At 38.3% G+C, this 19,158-nt stretch overlaps 1 protein-coding gene across 2 annotated transcripts in view; it reads left to right on the forward strand.

The window, feature by feature from the left end:
* The first annotated feature begins 8,386 nt into the window (after positions 1-8,386).
* The window catches only part of LOC127650012 (cingulin-like protein 1), a 49,543-nt gene continuing 38,771 nt past the window's right edge, over positions 8,387-19,158 (forward strand). Inside the window, exons 1-5 of one of the 2 annotated variants that reach the window (XM_052135122.1) lie at positions 8,387-8,515; positions 12,151-13,741; positions 15,074-15,168; positions 18,273-18,378; positions 18,843-18,944. In XM_052135122.1, the coding sequence (XP_051991082.1) occupies positions 12,203-13,741; positions 15,074-15,168; positions 18,273-18,378; positions 18,843-18,944 (1,842 nt within the window). In that variant the 5' untranslated portion in view covers positions 8,387-8,515; positions 12,151-12,202. The remainder of the gene's footprint in view (positions 8,516-12,150; positions 13,742-15,073; positions 15,169-18,272; positions 18,379-18,842; positions 18,945-19,158) is intronic. The other variant, XM_052135130.1, reaches the window with a different exon arrangement.

Below are 19,158 nucleotides of genomic sequence, written 5' to 3' on the forward strand. Positions count from 1 at the left end.
ATTGCAACAAATTCATTCCTTCCCACTAATGTAGAAAAAATATTGTTGCAGTGTTACAGGGATTGTTCACAAAAAAATGATTCTCTCCATTTACACACCCTTATGCCATCCCAGATGTGTGACTTTGTTTAGCAGAACACAAATGAAGATTTTTAGAAGAACATCTCATCTCTCTAGGTCCATACAATGCAAGTGAATGGTGACTAGAACTCAGAAGGTCCAAAAATGACATAAAGGAGGCATAAAAGTAATCCAGTGTTTAAATCCATGTCTTCTGGAGCAATATGATAGGTGTGGGTGAGAAACAGATCAATATTTGAGACTTTTTTTTTTTACTATCAATCTTCACTTTTGACCAGCCCCAGCCTGTAGGTGACTGAATGTGAAAGTGAACCTCCCTTCAACACCAGCATGTGAAAGTGAAAGTGCCTATTAACATTTTAAAAAGAACTGAAATATTTATCTTTATTACTGATATTGATCCATACCTATCATATATTTTCAGAAGATATAGATTTAACCACTGGAGTCTTATATATTACTTTTATACTGCCTTTGGGACTTCAACGGTCTGGTCACCATTCACTTGCATTGTGAGGATCAACAGAGCTGAAATATTCTTTTAAAATTCTTCTGTTGTGTTTTGCAGAAGAATAGAAGTCACACATCTGGGATGGCATGAGGGTGAGTTAATGATGTGAGAATTTTCATTTTTGGTTTAAATATCCCTTTAATTTCACTCAAATGTGAGTCCATTTCAAATGATTTTGAAATATATTCTGTTCTGCTATGGTACCCCAAAAACTTTTTTCTTAATAAACTGCTCTGAATATACTTACTAAGCACTTTATTAGGAACATTATACTAATACTGGGTAGAGCCTCTCTTTGCCCTGAAAACAGCCTGAGTTCTTTATGGCATAAATTTCGCAAGATGTTGGAAACATTCCTTTGAGATTCTATTCTATGTTAGATGTTTACATCACACAATTACTGCAGATTTGCCAGCTGCATATTCATGCTGCAAATCTCTTGTTCTACCACATCCCAAAGGTGTTCTATAGGATTCAGATCCGGTGACTGGGAAGGCTACAAATGAACAATGAACTCATCATCATGTTCATGAAACCAGTTCTGCTTTGTGACAGAAATACTCAAACCAGCACGTCTGTAACCAACAATAATCACACGGTCTGTGATCACATTTTTTCCCTATTGTGGTGGTAGATGTGAACAGAAACTGAAGCTCCTGACCCGTATCTGCATGATTTTATGTATTGCACTGCTGCCACTTTATTGATTAGGTGGTTACATAATCCCATGAATTAGGTAGGTGTACAGGTGTACCTAATAAAGTGCTCGGTGGGTAACATTTAAGTTATACTGTAAGGAAATACTATGGAGTGCATTTCTGTTTAACTTACAGTTTGAAAACTCTGCCTCATTTATTTCAATATTTGAGAAAGATGTTAAGTTGTTTTGCAAAATATATTTGGCTTCACTGTTTTATTGCCTAAATGCTCATTGTCTTTGCAGGGTGAAGACATTTGCTTTAGGGAGTAATTCAGATTTCTGTTAAAAGTTCAACATCTGTCTTTAACTTGACTGAGAGAAAAACATACTTTGTGTCTCTAGTGAATGAGCATGGGAAAATAAAAAGCTTGCTGTTCTCTCACTGAAACTCTTTACTGATGCTCTTTCATTTCAGGGTGTGGCCATATTCCCACGTATTCCCAGTGTTAATTGACTTTCCTTCCTAATTAAATTATTTTCTTTTCCATGTTTGTGTCATTTATGAAAAATGGGAGCACCTGTTTAGTGGTGAGAACATTTCTGCACCATGCAACTTCAACAATACCTTGTGAAACTCTGTTTTATTTATGTATTATATTTCAACTCATCTGCACATTTTCATGGAATGACATCAGTCCTGGATGTCCAATTAAAAGACTAAACTAAATCCCAGAACTCATCTCCCGGGTTTACACATCTGCCCTAAATTGTCTCTGTACATGTGTGTGAGAGACAGTTTCTCATTGGATTTGTCCAGTGCTGACAGGCTGGGCCCCAGATCTGTATTGAGACAGGAACAGCACTGGAGAAGCAGTTACTAAATGCTGGAGAGAACTCAGCCAATTCAGAAAGACTCTGGAAGAAAAGCTTGTCAGCCTTCTAACACGACACCTCATCTGGAGACAGCTCCAGCTCTGCTGACTGGGTGGGAAGGCTTTGTCCCATTTCCCCCCTATGTGTGTTTTGTGTGACAGAGTGTGCATATTCCATCCTGCCTTTATCAAAACCATGCTCTTGAGTGTTTACTTGCAGTCAACTAGAAAAAGGAGCACTTTGCTTTTTTCAATATGCGTGGGACCACCATGTTTGAGAACAAACTTCCTGTGGATCTGGCTGCACAGAGGGACAGCACAGGAAGGGAGTTTCATGGTGGGCCCCCAGACAGGAGCATCTTGGCTTCTTCTGCTGGAATCTAATCAAGCGGGGTGGGGGTCTTCAAGTACATAATCAAAACAAGTACAACCCCCCCCCCCAATATGTATACCATGATTAATGGAAACAAGAAAATGCTTCATGCAGCAATCACCCCAATGTTCTAGCCAAATCTACGCCCTTGTAATCAAGGGTGTTAAGGTTGCCATGCATTGGATTATAAATTTGTTACTTTTGGCTGGACATTAAATGCCTGCAGTCAAGTTCTTAGTAGCAGAACTTAGAAGCATTTTCTCTCATAATATTCTTAAACCATATTCTTCTAAACAGGTACTACTGCAATATTATAAATAATACTTCATTCTGCTACCAAATTATGACTGGATGAGCTGTGTTTGAATCCATTATAATATAGTTCATATTTAGGTCAATGACTAGAAGCTTATTATTTTCTTCTGATTACTTGAGTTATATTCAAAAATGCAGTTTAAACAAAACAATTACTCGAGTACACCTTTACTATTATGAACAACAACAACAAAAAATATAAGAAAATTAAAGCTGAAATACGTGATAAATGTTGGCATGAGTAGTGTAAGGTAAAATCGTATTATTTTTTCTTTAAAAAAAGTAAGCGGTAAAATTATTTTTTTCCACCAAATTGTCACCAACATGCATGTGACAGATAGTAAATAAATAACACATTAAACAGAGAAGACCCTTTTAGCCCCTCATTAATTATTTTAAAATTACCTAAATTATACAATCTATTTGTTACTGATGTCATTGAAGAAATGCACTATTCATAGTCAGTCATGATTAATCCATGAGTACAAATGTTCAAAAACAAGTCTGTTATGGAGATTAAGTGAGTAGTATTACTGGTCATGTGATCCAACATGGCCGCCCCCATGAGTGGACCCGCTCCATGTAGAATTAAACCATTTTTGTAAGGTTACTGATAGGGCTGGAGTCTTAGTGCTCAATACTTTAGACATGCATTTCAAAATTACAAATTTTTTATTGCAGTATAACTTTTTTTTGTGTGTGGCCATTTTATGCCTTTAGTTGACAGTGAAAGTGGAGAGAGACAGGGGAATGACCTGCAGCAAATTTCCACCCAGCCAGGAATCGAACAGGGGGCACGTTGGTATGTGCCCTAACCATTTGGCTATCGGGTCACCAAGTATAACTTTTTTAATTCAGAAAAATAATTTAGAGCACCTTTAATTTCTTTGTAGAAATCTGTATAAACATTTTTCTCAGTTTTTAGCATCTTGGACAACCTCGTCACGGCCCATATCTGAACACCTTTGACTGCACAATGGGCACTTATTCGCGAAACATGAGCAGAATACATTTTTATTTAAATCATTGATATTCTTACGTACAGTGCATCCGGAAAGTATTCACAGCGCTTCACAGCGATTCATGTAAATTTCCTTTTTTTTTTTCTTTTTTTTTTTAATTTGCAAAGATTTCAAACAATTGGGTATTGTTTGTAGAATTTTTAGGAAAAATAAATGTAATCAATTTTGGAATAAGGCTGTAACAAAATGTGGAAAAAGTGAAGCACTGTGAATACTTTCCGGATGCACTGTAAATTGTCTAAATTTACTTTTTACGAAAAATGTCCACTGTTTATTCTGACTGTTAGGCTATTATGTAACCTATTGCTATTTAATTTAAACAATTAAAGCCACTTCGCATCATGCTGCAGAACACCCCTTAAGGTAGCTTACCACACTGGCTCTGGTGGCTTGCTTTATTTTAAAATGTCAAATGATCAAAACAGATTTAAAGAAATACTTGGGATAAAACAGCCTTTGCTCAAACACCATTATTGTGAGATATAAAGTTTACAGGCAACAATTAATGCACAAACTTTACATTTATTACATATTACAGCTGAAAGTGTGATGCTTTTTGACGAAGTTAACACACAGCAACGCCTACATTGCTCGCAAGAGACATCGGGGCCCTGGATCCCCAAACAGGACAGACAGCGCTCCCTACTGAAAATGATGCAGGGTTTGTCAAAAAGAGACGCGTCTTTCCTGTTACTCCACACAACAACAAAACCGAGACTCTGGCCAGTGGAGCAGAGGAGTTCAAGTGCAGCCTACCCACGCGTAGAGAAATTAAAACATGGCGGATTTACAACAAAGGGTGGAGATTTCAGGATTTCCACTAAATAGACACAATCAGAATGTTTAAAATTGAACTGGAAAGAAAACGTTTTCCCTTCACATTTTTGGTCCTCAGGGAGTGAGAACACAGGCAACACAGTAATAAGATCAACTTTTAATACAGTATATTTATAAACATTTGCAGGTAGAAGAATATGCTCTTATTTACTCATTTAAGGGCATTAAACATATGCAACTGTGAATAAACTGTTTGTAAATAAACATGGTTAATAAATTATAACCTCTGAAACATCACCGTAAACAAAGAATGTTTCCCTAATGTTAGAGTGGTTCCCGTATGGTGCTGTTTTGGGAGCCAAATTCTAACGTTCTAGGAACGTTCTCTTTAGATTTTTTTTTTTTTCGTATCATGAACTGAAGTTCCCAGAGCGTTGCAGGGAGGTTTGTGTGTGACAACCTAAAAACAACTTATACATAACGTTCTCTAATGGTTATTTTTAGGTTCTATTTTTTATTACCATAAACTAAGTTCCCGGAACGTTGCAAGGAGGTTTTTGTGTGACAACCTAAAAAGAGCTTATACAGAATGTTCTCTAATGGTTATTTTGAGGTTCCGTTTTTGACAATAAAATAACATTCACAGAACGTTGCAGGGAGGTTTTTGTTGTGACAACCCAAAAATAACTTATACAGAACGTTCTCTAATGGTTATTTTTAGGTTCTATTTTTTATTTATTTTTACCATAAAATAACGTTCCAAGAACGTTACAGGGAGGTTTTTGTTGTGACAACCTAAAAATGTTAGAGAGGCGTTTTGGATGTCTCCTTTGGGTTTAAATGAAGATTTTGATATTGCATGTTTCGTCTTTTTTTCTGGGCGCGATGTTTATGAACGGCATTATTGCCTGATGTGTTATTGTTCCCATCGTTATTTCAATTATTATGTGTTGTTCCATATGGATTTGAACTGGAGTCTGTGGATTGATTGATTGTTTGATAGTTTGATTATGATCACCTGAAGATTTGCAGCGTGTTCTTTCTACTATTGAGAACAAGTAAATTGTTACACCGACGAAGGCAGACAGCAGAAACGTTTGTACTATTTTTTTTTTTTTATCTCCTGTTTAAACGAAATACAAGTATTTTTAGAGTGCAGACCTTTTTTCATTTGCATATTGATACAGGTCTTAGCACCTAATTAGCTGGGAGATCGCACGTACGATCACACACACACACACACACACACACACACACACACACACACACACACCAGTGTGATTAGAACGGTCAGTGCACCGTGATTAGCTGCTAATATTAAATGTGCTTTCGCTCGTTGGCTGGCGCTGAGCCAGAGACGGACGCGCTCAGCGCTGTCATATCACAACTTAGTTTTCAGTGTTTTCAACCACATAATGTTTCTTTTAGGTTTTAGGTTTCAGACATATAATTTCATTTCACATACGTAGGTACTAAACAAACAATACAATACATTTAGAGAGACATAGAGTTTGTAAAATACACACTGATGTCTATGGAAACGGCAATAATATTCCTTTCCATAATAATTAGACACGTTTTATTCATATCAATCAGATACACATTGTGAAAGTAACTTTAAAGTTTACTCTATTCTTCTCCCAGTTCACCGGTCACTTACTTTCATGTATTTTGGGAGAAGTGGATGAATTAACGTGTTGTAGCCTAAATCCAACAGATCCGATTCTCTGAACTGTGGCACTATGACGGCGCCCATCGCTCACAGCTCAACTAACGCGATCGTTATAAAGGTGTTTAGACAACAAAACTCACCCACTTGCATTTATTTGACAATCTGAATATCAGATATTTCATGCTAACATGCTAACAAATGTGTGAATATTTTTAATAAAAAGGAAAAACGGCATAAAGCATATCATCATTCATTCAGTGCTGTTGTGGCTGCGGTGTGTCACGTGACAAGCAATGACGCGTCACCATGGAAACCATAAAGTAAATAACGGTCTAAATAACAGTCAGTCAGACTATTTTACATGTTTTACTAGTGTCTGTTGCGCGGCTAGTGGCGAATGGCCGGATGATGGGCCTATTTGGGAGAAAGTCCAGGGCTGTTTTTTAGCCCCAGTCCGTCCCTGCCCTCATAACATGCTTTCCAGGAGCTCGAGGACATGAGATTGTTAACAGGGTGTTTTTCATCGGGGATCTATGAGAGTCATGCGGCATGCGTGAAATATTGTAATTTGCATTATATATAGGCTATATGTGCATATAGTCAGCAAGTCCGTGTTCTGCTATCTACTGTCAAGTCCCCTCACTAGATGGCGCTGTCAGTTTAAAAGATTTGACATGACATGCTAATAGCCCACCAGTTTGCAATGACAGGTGACAATTTGTGTTGGGCAACTTCTTAAAAAAAGGTAGGGTTGCAACCGTTTTCCGTAAGGTCTCGCTTAGGTTGGGACATAAAGTTCAAATTAAGGGCTTAGTAACAAATTGGTTTGTAGCTAAGTCAGTGCTTAATTTGGTTGCATCACCTATTTATTATTATTAAATGTTCAGAAACAATGACTATCACCAATTCAGACAATTCGGGTTTTTCTAAAGTTGAATAGACTCTAGGCTATATATTAAAAATGCAGTTTGCTTTTAGAGAATTAACAGTTGTGAAAATTGTATTTTACTAACAGAAAAACAAGGTTTATAATATAATTTATATTTTCCCAATTGTGAAAACCAAAAATTACATTTCTATTAGTAAACTCAAAATTGGGATTTACAGAACACTTCAAATCAAGAATGTCACACCAAAATGTCACTATATACGAGTCCACCTGTTCCTAAGGCAAGACTTTTTTTATTCAATTTTTTTACTTTTATTGACCATTATGAAAGGTACTCTAGGGCAAAACTTTTAGCCAGTATCGTAAACCGTCGCATAATATGACGTTTACCGTTATTGATCCAATAAGCAGCCTTCAAATGTGCACACAGAAGTGGTAAAAATCCATGCATTTTTTTTTTTATCTTGTTATCGGTCGATGTTCAAACCTTGTTTGCTCACGTGACCGTCAGCTGTAATAAATTATATCCCCATTAAAATACAACACGTAATAAAATTAGATAAGCTATACTATTTATTCAATGTAAATAACATTATTCAGTAACGGTGTCTGAAATGTCTAATCTAATGATGGCAATAAAATAATACTACAGCAGGCTGGAAAAATTGACATTTATTCATTTTAATATCATGTACATTTTGTATGTGATGAAACTTGACACCGGGCGACGCACCCGGCCCCAATACAACAGCACACTGCCTTAAGTACATAATGTTTTTAGAAGATATATATATATATATATATATATATATATATATATATATATATATATATATATATTACACACATATGCTCACGAAATTCTCCCCATCTCTTGCTCCTGCTCTAGAGATTCAAGGCGCTCTAGACATTGTAAAGCCTTTAGATTGTTAAAGCACACATACATCAACGTAAACTATCTTCGTGTTTAAAAACTCATTATCACACGAAACCCCTTGATTTCACCGATACTGGTACCACAAGGGCTTGTAGGGCCTACACCTTGTTTCTGCGGCATTGAGCTTTGAGATCAGCTGAATTCTGAAATGCGCGCTGATTAGTTGTTATGTTGAAGAAATCAGCTGATCGTGAATCAGGCTGCTGCGGGAGTGATGGTGATTTAGCGGGTGGGCGGAGTGATGTGGGCGGGCTTTACACTCGTCAATAGCCCGTGTGTGCTTGAAGTAAAACTAGTCCGAAAACAAGACCTGCAACAAGTGACTTTCAACAACTGAGACGAAAATGGAGCTTTCGCTTTGTCACATTTGTTTCGAGAGCTTGGTCAACAAATAAACGCATCTTGTGGGATAAACGGCAGACGGTGGTAAGTGCTGTTTTTGCATCATGTTTTATTCTCTGTGATAGTTGCGGTGTCAAAGTTTGTGAAACTTTTGAGGTCAAGGAGCATTGAGACGAGTTCGTTTTTTGACAGTAATAAATAAATAAACTAAAGTTAATTAAAAAAAGTTTATAAACTTTAATGGGAACTTAAAAGGCAAAACTTTTAGTGTGAAATATTATTCGAAGTATTTGTTTAATAACTACACTGTCACTCATTGCCAGTTGCACCTGTAATACTTGGAGCATTATTTTTGGAATGCTTAAAAATAATAACGCAAAGCATTTTGAATGAGTCAGCAATGAATAAATCTTTTGGCCTAATCACTTGCATGTTTTTAGAGTGCGTTGAATTGCAACCCCAACAACGCATATTGTATGTGCATTAAAATAGTCAGATTTGTGTGGATTCACAACAATGCATTGCAAAACATTAAATTGAAATTGATAAAATTATATTAAAAGGCATTAATCAAATGTGATTTTATAGTTTCCATTCAGTCTGCCTGATGTGTTGTGTAAAAACAAAAGAAACTTCACTGTATGACGAAAGATCATTCCTAATTTCCTTACTGAGAGAGTTATCATGTTTGCTCTGTCATCAGTGACAGGCAATAAAGAATTATTATTCATAAACCACTTTGCTGACCACTTCTTGTTTACACTGTAGCTATAGCCATGTTTTTGTTCAAGATAGCCTAATGGCCAAAGTTAAGAGTTAAAAGTGGATAGATTCACCAGAAAGCTCCATTTGGAATTTCCTTGGAACATGACTGTGGATGGATTGTAGGCAGATCCCATGCTGCAAGGACTTGCACACACGGTTTTAGCTTCCCTGACATTCCCAATACGTCCTGTTGACACAATGCGAGGAAAGGAGCTACATTAACACCCCTTAGTCCCTGTGCACATAGTACATGTGATATGGGAGCTGAAAGAGGCTATTGTGTCATATCCTCTTTTTTTCTGTTCATTTTGAATAAGGGGCTTGCTGCTTTTAAACTTGCCCTTATTGAACTTTTTCACCCCCCTTTATGGAGCTGGAAAGTTTGAGTCCCTTCTAGTCCCCTGAGAGTGGCAGTCTGATGAGGAGGACTTTCTCCTTGCATCTTTATGATATATTAGTTTTGTTTTTGTAGTTGTTGCACAATTATGTGACATTTTGTTTTTAGCCAGATCTACTAAGGTATAATTCAATAATACAATAAATGCATTAATTTAAAATGTATACAAATCAGTTACTTGAATACATCTCTACTATAAAGGACAATTTCAGTTTCTCAGTTCAAAGTGATTTTGCAATTTTTATTTCTGGGGACTAAAGTAAAAAAATGTATAATTGGTGTAATTGTCTAGAAAGTGCCTTATTTCTTTAAAAATAAGAAGGTAAACTTTTTTAAAAAAAATATTTTTTGTCATGTCATGTGACAACTAAAAAACAGAGAAGAATCTTTTAGAACCTTATGACTGTGTGACGTTTTTACAAAAATCTCAAATATTTTGACATTTTTGAGATCAAATAACCCCAAAAAAAATATTGATATTCGCGATTCAAATATTTCATGAGATTTGTAAAAATACTTATTACTTTGAAAAATATTGGAAAACTTAGTAGTGTACACTCTTGTGCATTCAAGGAGCAAGGAAATTATTTGAATACCTTTTAATTGATGGTTACACCACTTGATATTTTTTGATTATTAAATAGTTTTTATTTTTATTTCTTAGAAAATGCTAAAAAAAAGTAAAAAAAAATGTTTGATGCCAACATAGTCACAAATATTACAAATCTAACAACTTGAAGTGTGTGTGTGTGTGTGTGTGTGTGTGTGTGTGTGTGTGTGTGTGTGTGTGTGTGTGTGTGTGTGTGTGTGTGTGTGTGTTTTAACCCCTTTTCTCCCCAATTTGGAATGCCCAATTCCCATTACTTAGTAGGTCCTTGTGGTGGCACGGTTACTCACCTCAATCCGGGAGGTGGAGGACAAGTCTCTGCTACTGAGACTGTCAGTCCATGCATCTTATCACGTGGCTCGCTGGGCATGACACCGTGGAGACTCGCAGCATGTGGAGGCTCATGCTACCTTCTGCGATCCACACACAACTTACCACGTGCCCCTTTGTGAGCGAGAACCACTTATTGCAACCACAAGGAGGTTACTCCATGTGACTTTAACCTCCCTAACAACTGGGCCAATGTGGTTGCTTAGGAGACCTGGCTGGAGTCACTCGGCACACCCTGGATTCGAACTTGCGACTCCAGGGGTGTTAGTCAGCGTCAATACTTGCTGAGCTATCCAGGCCCCGCTTGAAATATGTTTTAAACTAGATGTTATCATTTTTACAATCTCTGACAACCTTATTTGTCAACGAGTCAGTTATTTTGTAGTTTTTTAGCGTAGAATTCTTTAGGTCTTACAGTCTTTATGCTTTCAAACTGTAGTCGTTTAGTCTTTACACCTTGGTTGTTTATTGCATGGATTCCTTACTCGGCCATTCAGAATGAACCAATGCTGTCTTTGTTGTCTTTATTTTCAAGCCCTCAGGGATTTCACATGTATGTCATTATGCTGCAAGCTTTTGTCATACCATTTGCTGTTGGAGCACAGACATCAATATGACTCATGCAATCTTTTGTTTGCTTTGAGGTGAAAAGGATGCTATCAGTGGGGTCTAGAGGAAGCTGATAATAGCCTTTTGCCTTGTGTGATGCCTGTAGTGAGGTGATATTTTTTGCAGCTTTGTTTTCCTATTCCTGAGTCACAGTACTTTAGCTCTGGGCATATACAGTATATGACCTAAATGTATTTGAATGAATAGAGACTGGTGATGCCATTCTTGAATAAATAGCATGAATATTGTTGCAACAGGCTGTTTTTGATTATTTGCAGTCATGTTGAGCAGTTATATTGTTGTACTCAAAAAAAAATATAAAAACACAGTTTCACATCAGTGTTGACATACCCAACAGTGCTTTATACAGGGTTATTCCCTTGACAAGATATCAGCTATTGTCAGACTGTTGATGATCCTTCAGCTGTTTCAAGAAAATTGAATCTCAACACCATCTTCTTCCTCTTATATTTCTAACCTCAGCCCCATACAGTGGCATCATTTGCATTTGTTGCCAATGTTTGTTTTTGTTGAGATGAGACCCATATGCAGCCGCTGTTTGCTTTAGGCAGCAGTGTTAAGAATGTTTTTAAGATTATGAAGCATCTGAAATCACAGTAACTTAAATGTGTGCATGTTTGGTGTGCCCCTAGTATGAACTATGAAGTCGTTATTGTGAACATGAAATGGTCTCACTCAGATAAATAATCATCTGACCTTAAGGTCATTTAATACAAAGATCTTAGCTGAGGCTTTGGAATTTATTCGGAGACAAACATTTTTGTGGGCAGATGCTATGTATTGAATGACTTTATAGATCCTAGAATTTTCCAAACAACCTTTGTTTTTGTTGGAAGATCTCACTAAAGGGTTTGCTAGTGACTTTGGTGGCCTGCCACTTTCATTTAGTTTAGGTCTTAAATTAATTTAGGGCTGAGAAATGAAGCAAACTGTATGAAATTATGAACTTCACATACTAACTGTGTAATAAGATTTTGGCTTTGTTTGCAGAGGTGAGCCTTATCCACGGAGAGGGATTTGGTTGTTTCTCTAAGTGTTCCTTATGGAGTCAGTTAGTGGCATGCCAAACACTGGACTACCACAAGGCTATACACAGCCCTCCCACACAAGAGGCCAGAGCAATGGCACTTACGGCCTCAGTATCAGAGTTCAAGGCATAGATGGACACCCTTATGTGGTCCTCAATAACCAGGATAAATTACCAAACCCCTATGCGGGCCCCCAAAACAGTAATGGGTATATGGACTCAGAAAGACCTTTTACTACCAACTATGAAAGGAAAAATCTTCCCGAAGGCCCATTTGTGGATTACAGGCCTCAGAAGCAACACGGAGTTCCTCACAGTGGGACTTCTGATCCTAAGAAGCAGTCCAATTTTTTAAACTTCCAGAAGCATCCAGAGATTCTCAAACCATATGATCCTGAGAGCAATACTCTTGATAACTTTCAAAGTCTGCCAACAGCTGAGGCTCGATCCTCCAGCCTAGACCAATTCATAGTCCCCGATCCACCTTTACTGGATGACGGGGGACACTCCCAACCTCAGGTTCATAACCAGACACTACCATTCAATGTCCAAACGGGTCTGTCCAAAGGCCATGTTGTGTGTCAGCCTCAGGTCAAACCCCAGAATCGAGCTCAACCTCTGGTCAAGCCCCAGGTTCAGCCACAATTTAAGACTCCAGTGCCATACCAGGCCCAGTCCCAGCCCTCACAATGCCTTCCAGTTCCTCAGGCATATACCGTGGCCAGCAACCCTAATGACCATACCAAGGTTGCCTCGAGGCCACCCAGCTCAGTGAGTAGCACCAACTCCAGCCTTGAGCGAAGTCGACGTGAACCAGATGTCCTCCCCTTGAGGCGTATTGACTCCAGTGGCCCGGTGCTACAGTCTTCCCCATCCCATAACTCCTCTATGGGCTCCATCTCACCAACCAAGGAAGACCAGTTGGACCAGCTTAACGCAGACACCATTAACCGCCATGAGAATCGGCGCTACATCCCTTTTTTGCCTGGTACTGGCCGTGACATCGACACTGGTTCCATTCCAGGCGTTGATGAGCTCATCAAGAAGTTTGACAGCAAAGAGACTTCTCAACGTAGGGGTCGGACAGGACGGAGGAATCGAATTAACCCAGAGGACCGCAAGCGTTCCCGTAGTGTGGATAGCGCCTTGCCATTTGGTCTCGGGGGAGATGCCAACTACTTGGATGAGGTTAGCCAAAATCGAGGCAGGTCCTCAGAGCATCTCCTCCGGCCTTCACTGCTCTTACAGAAGGGTGCTACAGTGAAGGCCTCCTCCATCTCTCCACCTTCCACTGTTGGACACAGGGGGAGCCTCAAAAACATAGCACAAGTCAGCAGTGCTCCAGGCTCTCCTCTAGGGACATTCACCAACTATGCAGTTGGTAATTTGGGGTACAAGAAGCCTACGAGTCATCCCTCCATTGTGCCAGTAGAGAACAAAAATGAAGAAGCCAAACCATCACAGAGCAAAATGTCCATGTTGAGTCTGGCAACAGGATCAATTTCTCGTCCCGCTGTCAACATTAAATCATCAAACACCGAAATAGATGCACAGGTAAGAAAGGATGGTCTTTTATTTTTGATCTTTTGTATTTGTTCTATAGTTGAGGTACTCGAGTCTGAACTCTAATGCCTCTTTCACATATACTCCGTGAGCGGGGCATGAGCAGTGCGAAGGCAGCATGCACCCATTGTGTTTTCATTCTGGCAGCATTTCTAATGTGTAACTGAATACAAAGAAAAAATAGAAACATCTGTGCAACAATATTTTCTATTTAATTATTTATAGCATGTTACATTGATCAAGTGTGTGTCAACACCTTTAAACATACGGTACTTTTCTCAAGTGAAAAGTTAAAATCGCAAACATGTCAAATGAAAACTTACCATCCACATCAAAAGCCGAAGCAACTGCCTCCCATGCATTTTCTTTGGAAAACAAATCTTGTGCATGGAATCCTGTGGGGATAAAGGACTTTGTGTTTTATCACTTCCATGATGAGACGAGTGTCATCCATGTCGCTTTTTTCAAAATGATTTTCTCTGACCACCGTCAGCCTTTCATGTGCTGTTGCTGTGATGTGGTAGTGTTCCCCTCCCCCACACACCATATAAACACAGTGCTGAGAGCCATATGGTGACTCTTTTTGGCATTTTCCATCGATGTGTTTTCTCTTTCTTACTTTTTTCTCGCCTGCATGCTCAAATTCATATAAAACACATTAAACTCATAATATATGGTTATTCTGTGCAATTTTTACTTTTTTATATCAGTTTACAAACATGTCCATCAGCAGTTCACTGTCACTTTTATTGGACAGGAGTAGCCCTGCAAAAATAGAATCTGAGCTGAAACTGCAGCTCACACGCCGCTCCATGGTGCTGCTAACACTTCCTATGTGAATACTCTAACCTGTTAACATGTGTTACGAAAAAAATATGCTCTGATTCGGAGTCCAGTGTGAAACGGGCATTACTCATGTTCAGATTCGGACTTGAGGATGGTCTTGAGTGCAACTATATTCATAAATGGATAGCTGTTCCACTGATATTGAAACATTGTTTTTCTTAATTGTGATGGTCAAAATAATTGATGTAATGGCTTGAGTCCCCTTTTGACTTGAATTTGATTGGTTTAAGGTCAAGGCACAATTGCAAGAAACCCCTTTAGCTAAGAAAACCCTTAGTTATAATTGTAAGTATAAATTGTCACTTTGGGGTTTCTAACTTACGGGGTTTCTTGCAACAGGCAGTTAGTCTTGACTATCATTTTTAGAACATTTTAGAGGGAAATTAATGGCACAGCAGACAAGTCTTTCTTTTTGAATGCATACTTGCATAAAAATCGCAGTTTTGTAAGATCTCTAAAAAAGATTTTTTTAATCAGGTGACACCTGATCTTCTGAAAGGTCAACAAGAGCTTTCACAACAAACAAATGAAGACACTGCCAAGCAGATCTTATTTAGTTATCTCAAAGATGGGTGAGTACACAAATTATGTTATATGGGTTTGTTAAACATAATGCACAGTAAATACAAGTTCAAACTAGACTTTTTGTTAGGTTTTATTTGGCAAATGTAAGTGCACAATGTACATTTATGCATACTTATATTAAAGTGTTCGCCCTTTGTTCTGAGAAATTATTGAAATGTATACATTTTCCTCCAAATACATTTGCTTGGAATTTCTTTTTCATAGATTCTGACTCATAACGATTACAGTACAAGTGTTTTAACTCCTACACTTCTTCCAGGCAACAGTACACTCATCCACTCACAAATCATCTCTCACCCTGAGCTTCTTTCTCACTCTTTACATGAGAGAACTAGTTCTTCTCCACCCATTCCAAATTAAAATGTTCCTCCTAAATGGATGGTAATGTTTATTATGGTATACTGAAGCACAAAACACACTGTAAATGAATTAAGGGAAAGGAGGCGGCGAGATCCGGCTTGACAATATAAATTATATTTTAATGTAAAACAAAAAGACACAAGCATAATCACACCACGGTCAGCTGCCCGTAAATGTTCTCTCTCTCTCTCTATCCCTGCCACACAAGTTTCCCAGGATGGTGTTAGCACACTGCAAGTGAGTTATGTCCAGAAATGTTCTCTCTTATTTTACTAAGAGGGCTAAAATTCCACCCAACCAATGTTGTTTCCTACTCTCATTAAATCTTGCATGATCACTGCACTGCTTCAAAAGCATGCTGTAGGTGCCAAACAACCCAACCTGCTCTAGTGAATCGCTGAAACTGTGGCCTCCCTGAACTCTGTATTCATGATGTCAAAAGTTCCGCCCTCTCTGTGTTCCTTGTGTGCTGCGTGGAAGGAGGCGAGGTGAGGGGATTATACACCAGTGTCTGTGAAGCCCTGCAGACCTCGTATCAGATATCTCCTGGTCAATTGTAACCTTTATTAACAAGCGCTAATGTCAAGACTCATCCTAAGGTAGTGGTTAGTTACCATTCACTGACGTGTGCCATAGCTGAGGTGATATTGTAATGAAGCTAGGTCAAAACAAAGTCATATGTTAGCAATGTTCTAAAATGACATCTGTCTGTTGGCAACATCAGTTTACGTAACGTAACCGTTAATAACAATTTAATCTGTGGGAGGTATATGTTTGAAAAGGAGGAGGTGCTGGTCTATTGGTTTCTCCTCTCTCTTTGTGAAATGTAATGCAACTCTCCAGTCTGTTTTATATAAATGGTAGTAACCCAATGTTCTCTGATGCATTACTTAAGTGCCCTGGGAACATGCAGGCATCTGCCTCCCTGCTCAGTCACACATTCCCAGGCATGTGACTTGTTAACAGAAGGCAGTAATTAGAGTGGGCAGGTCATAAGGTGATACACCAAAGCTCAGTACCCTGTACTCTCCACACAGACAAAGAGCCAGACACTTTTTCTTTCTCCAAAGTGTCAGGGATTATACTCTGATCCAGTCCACACATACACACACTACAACCAATACAACCCCAAATGTTGGGACAGTATTAAAAATGCTAATAAAAACAAAAAGGAGTGATTTTCTAATTATATTCACCCATTGCAATATTGAAAGCACCACAACCACACATAATATGATGTTTTACCTTTTGAATTGTATTGTTTTTTTTTTTTTGTGTGAAAATGTTCACTAATTTCAAGTCAGATGATTGCAACACACTCCAAATAATTTGAGACTGGAAATTTAAGACCAATAACAATTTGACAATTTGAAATTAAAAGGCGATGTGAAACAGGAATTGTTAAACAGGTGAGGCAATTGTGTCATTGCACTGTATATATGAATAAGGGGCCTCCAAAAACAGTCTAGACCTTTAAGAGCAAGGACCGTTCAAGACTTGACAATTTGCCAATAGATGCTAAAGCAAATAATCCAACACTTTCAGAACAATGTTTCCCAAAGACAAATTGGAAGGATTTTGGGCATTTCACCCTCTACAGTATACAATACAGTTAAAAGATTCAAGGAATCTGGTCAAATCTCTGCACGTAATGGACAAGATGAAAACCATTTCTGAATGTGCGTGACCTCTGATCCCTCAGACATCACTGTTTTAAAAACCATCATTAATCTGTAATGGATATCATGAATATGGGCTTCGGATAACTTTAGTAAACCTTTGTTAGTCAACACCACTCATTGCTGCATGCACAGATTCAAGTTAATTATTTCCTATGCAAAGCAGAAGCCCTACATCAACACTGTCCAGAAGCGCTGCCGACTTCTCTGGGCTCGGTCTCATCTTAGATGGAAAGTAGAACAGTGGTGTTTTTTGGTCTGAAGAGTCCACATTTCAAAACGTTTTTGAAAAACACAGCTTTCGTGTTATGCGGACCAAAGAATAAAAGGACCATTCCAAGATGTTATTAGCAGCCAGTGTCTGTATGGGCCAGGGTTGTGTCAGTGTCCATTGCATGGGTAACTCGCACATCTGTGAGAACACCATGAATGCAGATAGATATGTAAAGTTTTGGAGCAACATATACTGCCATCCAGCATCGTCTTTTCCAGCAGGACAAATTCAAACCTATTGGCCTGCCTGCAGTCCTAACTCGTCTCCAATTGAGAATGTTTGGGGGATTAAGAAGCACATTAGATGGAAATGAAGACCCCATACAATTGTGCAGCTAAAGACCTTCATAATGGATGAATGGGGGAAACTTTCACTTTCTAAACTTAACAAACTTGAGTCTTCAGTGCCCAAATGCTTAATAAGTGTTATTAGAAGAAATGGTGATGTTTCACAGTGGTAAACACTCGACTGTCCCAACTTTTTTGGAGCGTGTTGCAATCATATGATTTGAAATCGCTGTACATAAAAAAAATAAAAAAAAGAAACTGTGAAATTCACAGGTTAAAACATCATATAATGAGTAGTTTTAGTGCTTTCAATAGAGGAAAGGGGTAATATAATTTACAAATCACTCCTATTTGTTTTTATTAGCATTTTTCATACTGTCCCATACTGTGTGCAACCCCAGAATTGGGGTTGCACACAAATCGGCTCAAAGAAATTGCTTGAAACTTTCAAACATCCTATAAATTTGAGCACTTTGTGTCTTGTTTTGCAGGAGCAATGATAACGATGATACTACAAAGAGGAAGGTCAACCTGGTGTTCGAAAAAATCCAGACCTTGAAGTCACGGGCAGCGGGAAACGTACAAGCGGACAACAAAGTGAGCCGTTGTTGTTGCATTGTAATTGGGTTCAACAAACAGCTTAGACTGTGAGCCTCTTATAAGAAAGCCTTAGTCTCTCTCTTGGAGAAAGTATAAAGGCATGCTGGGGTTATTTTCTCAGCGAATGGCATAGTCATGGCTAATGTTTTAACATATGCAAGCAAATTCAGAGCACATGGTGCCACAAGCCACATTGCACCAACTGTATTTCCACCATCAAAATCCTAAATTGTCTTGCTGGATATTTGGGGTTTAAACACTAACACCTACAAAAGCATGTAATCTTGTATTTGAACAGATCAGTGTTAGAGTAAATTAAAATAATAAATCCCATGTTTTGAAATACTTCTACAACATAAATGATTTTTTGAAAATTGATGTGATTATGTATCCAGTCACCATGCTTTGCTGTGATATCGTGTTGAGGAGAACGCTGTTGCATATAAACATTTCTCTCTCAGTCTCCAGACATTGCAGTCCAGGTTAGAGCCCTTCAGGAGCAGAAAGCAGCACTAGAAAAAGAGCTTGTTGATATTAAGAAACAGCTTAAGTACGAAAGCAAGGTACATATAGTATTCTGAGCTTGTCAGTGCATTCTTCCTTAACTAATACCTCTGCAATTTTAACTCGTCAACTGTACCTTCGACCCCTGCTCTGTCTGTTTTGCCAGTCTGTTAGAAGCTTCCATGTTGTCTGAAAATCCCACTCCTATCACCCCCTTAAGATAAATAATCTAATTAAACAATTACTGGCTTATTAGAAAGACTGGGCCTTAGT

The sequence above is a fragment of the Xyrauchen texanus genome, chromosome 1, assembly GCF_025860055.1.
Source record: "Xyrauchen texanus isolate HMW12.3.18 chromosome 1, RBS_HiC_50CHRs, whole genome shotgun sequence".
NCBI lineage: Eukaryota > Metazoa > Chordata > Actinopteri > Cypriniformes > Catostomidae > Xyrauchen > Xyrauchen texanus.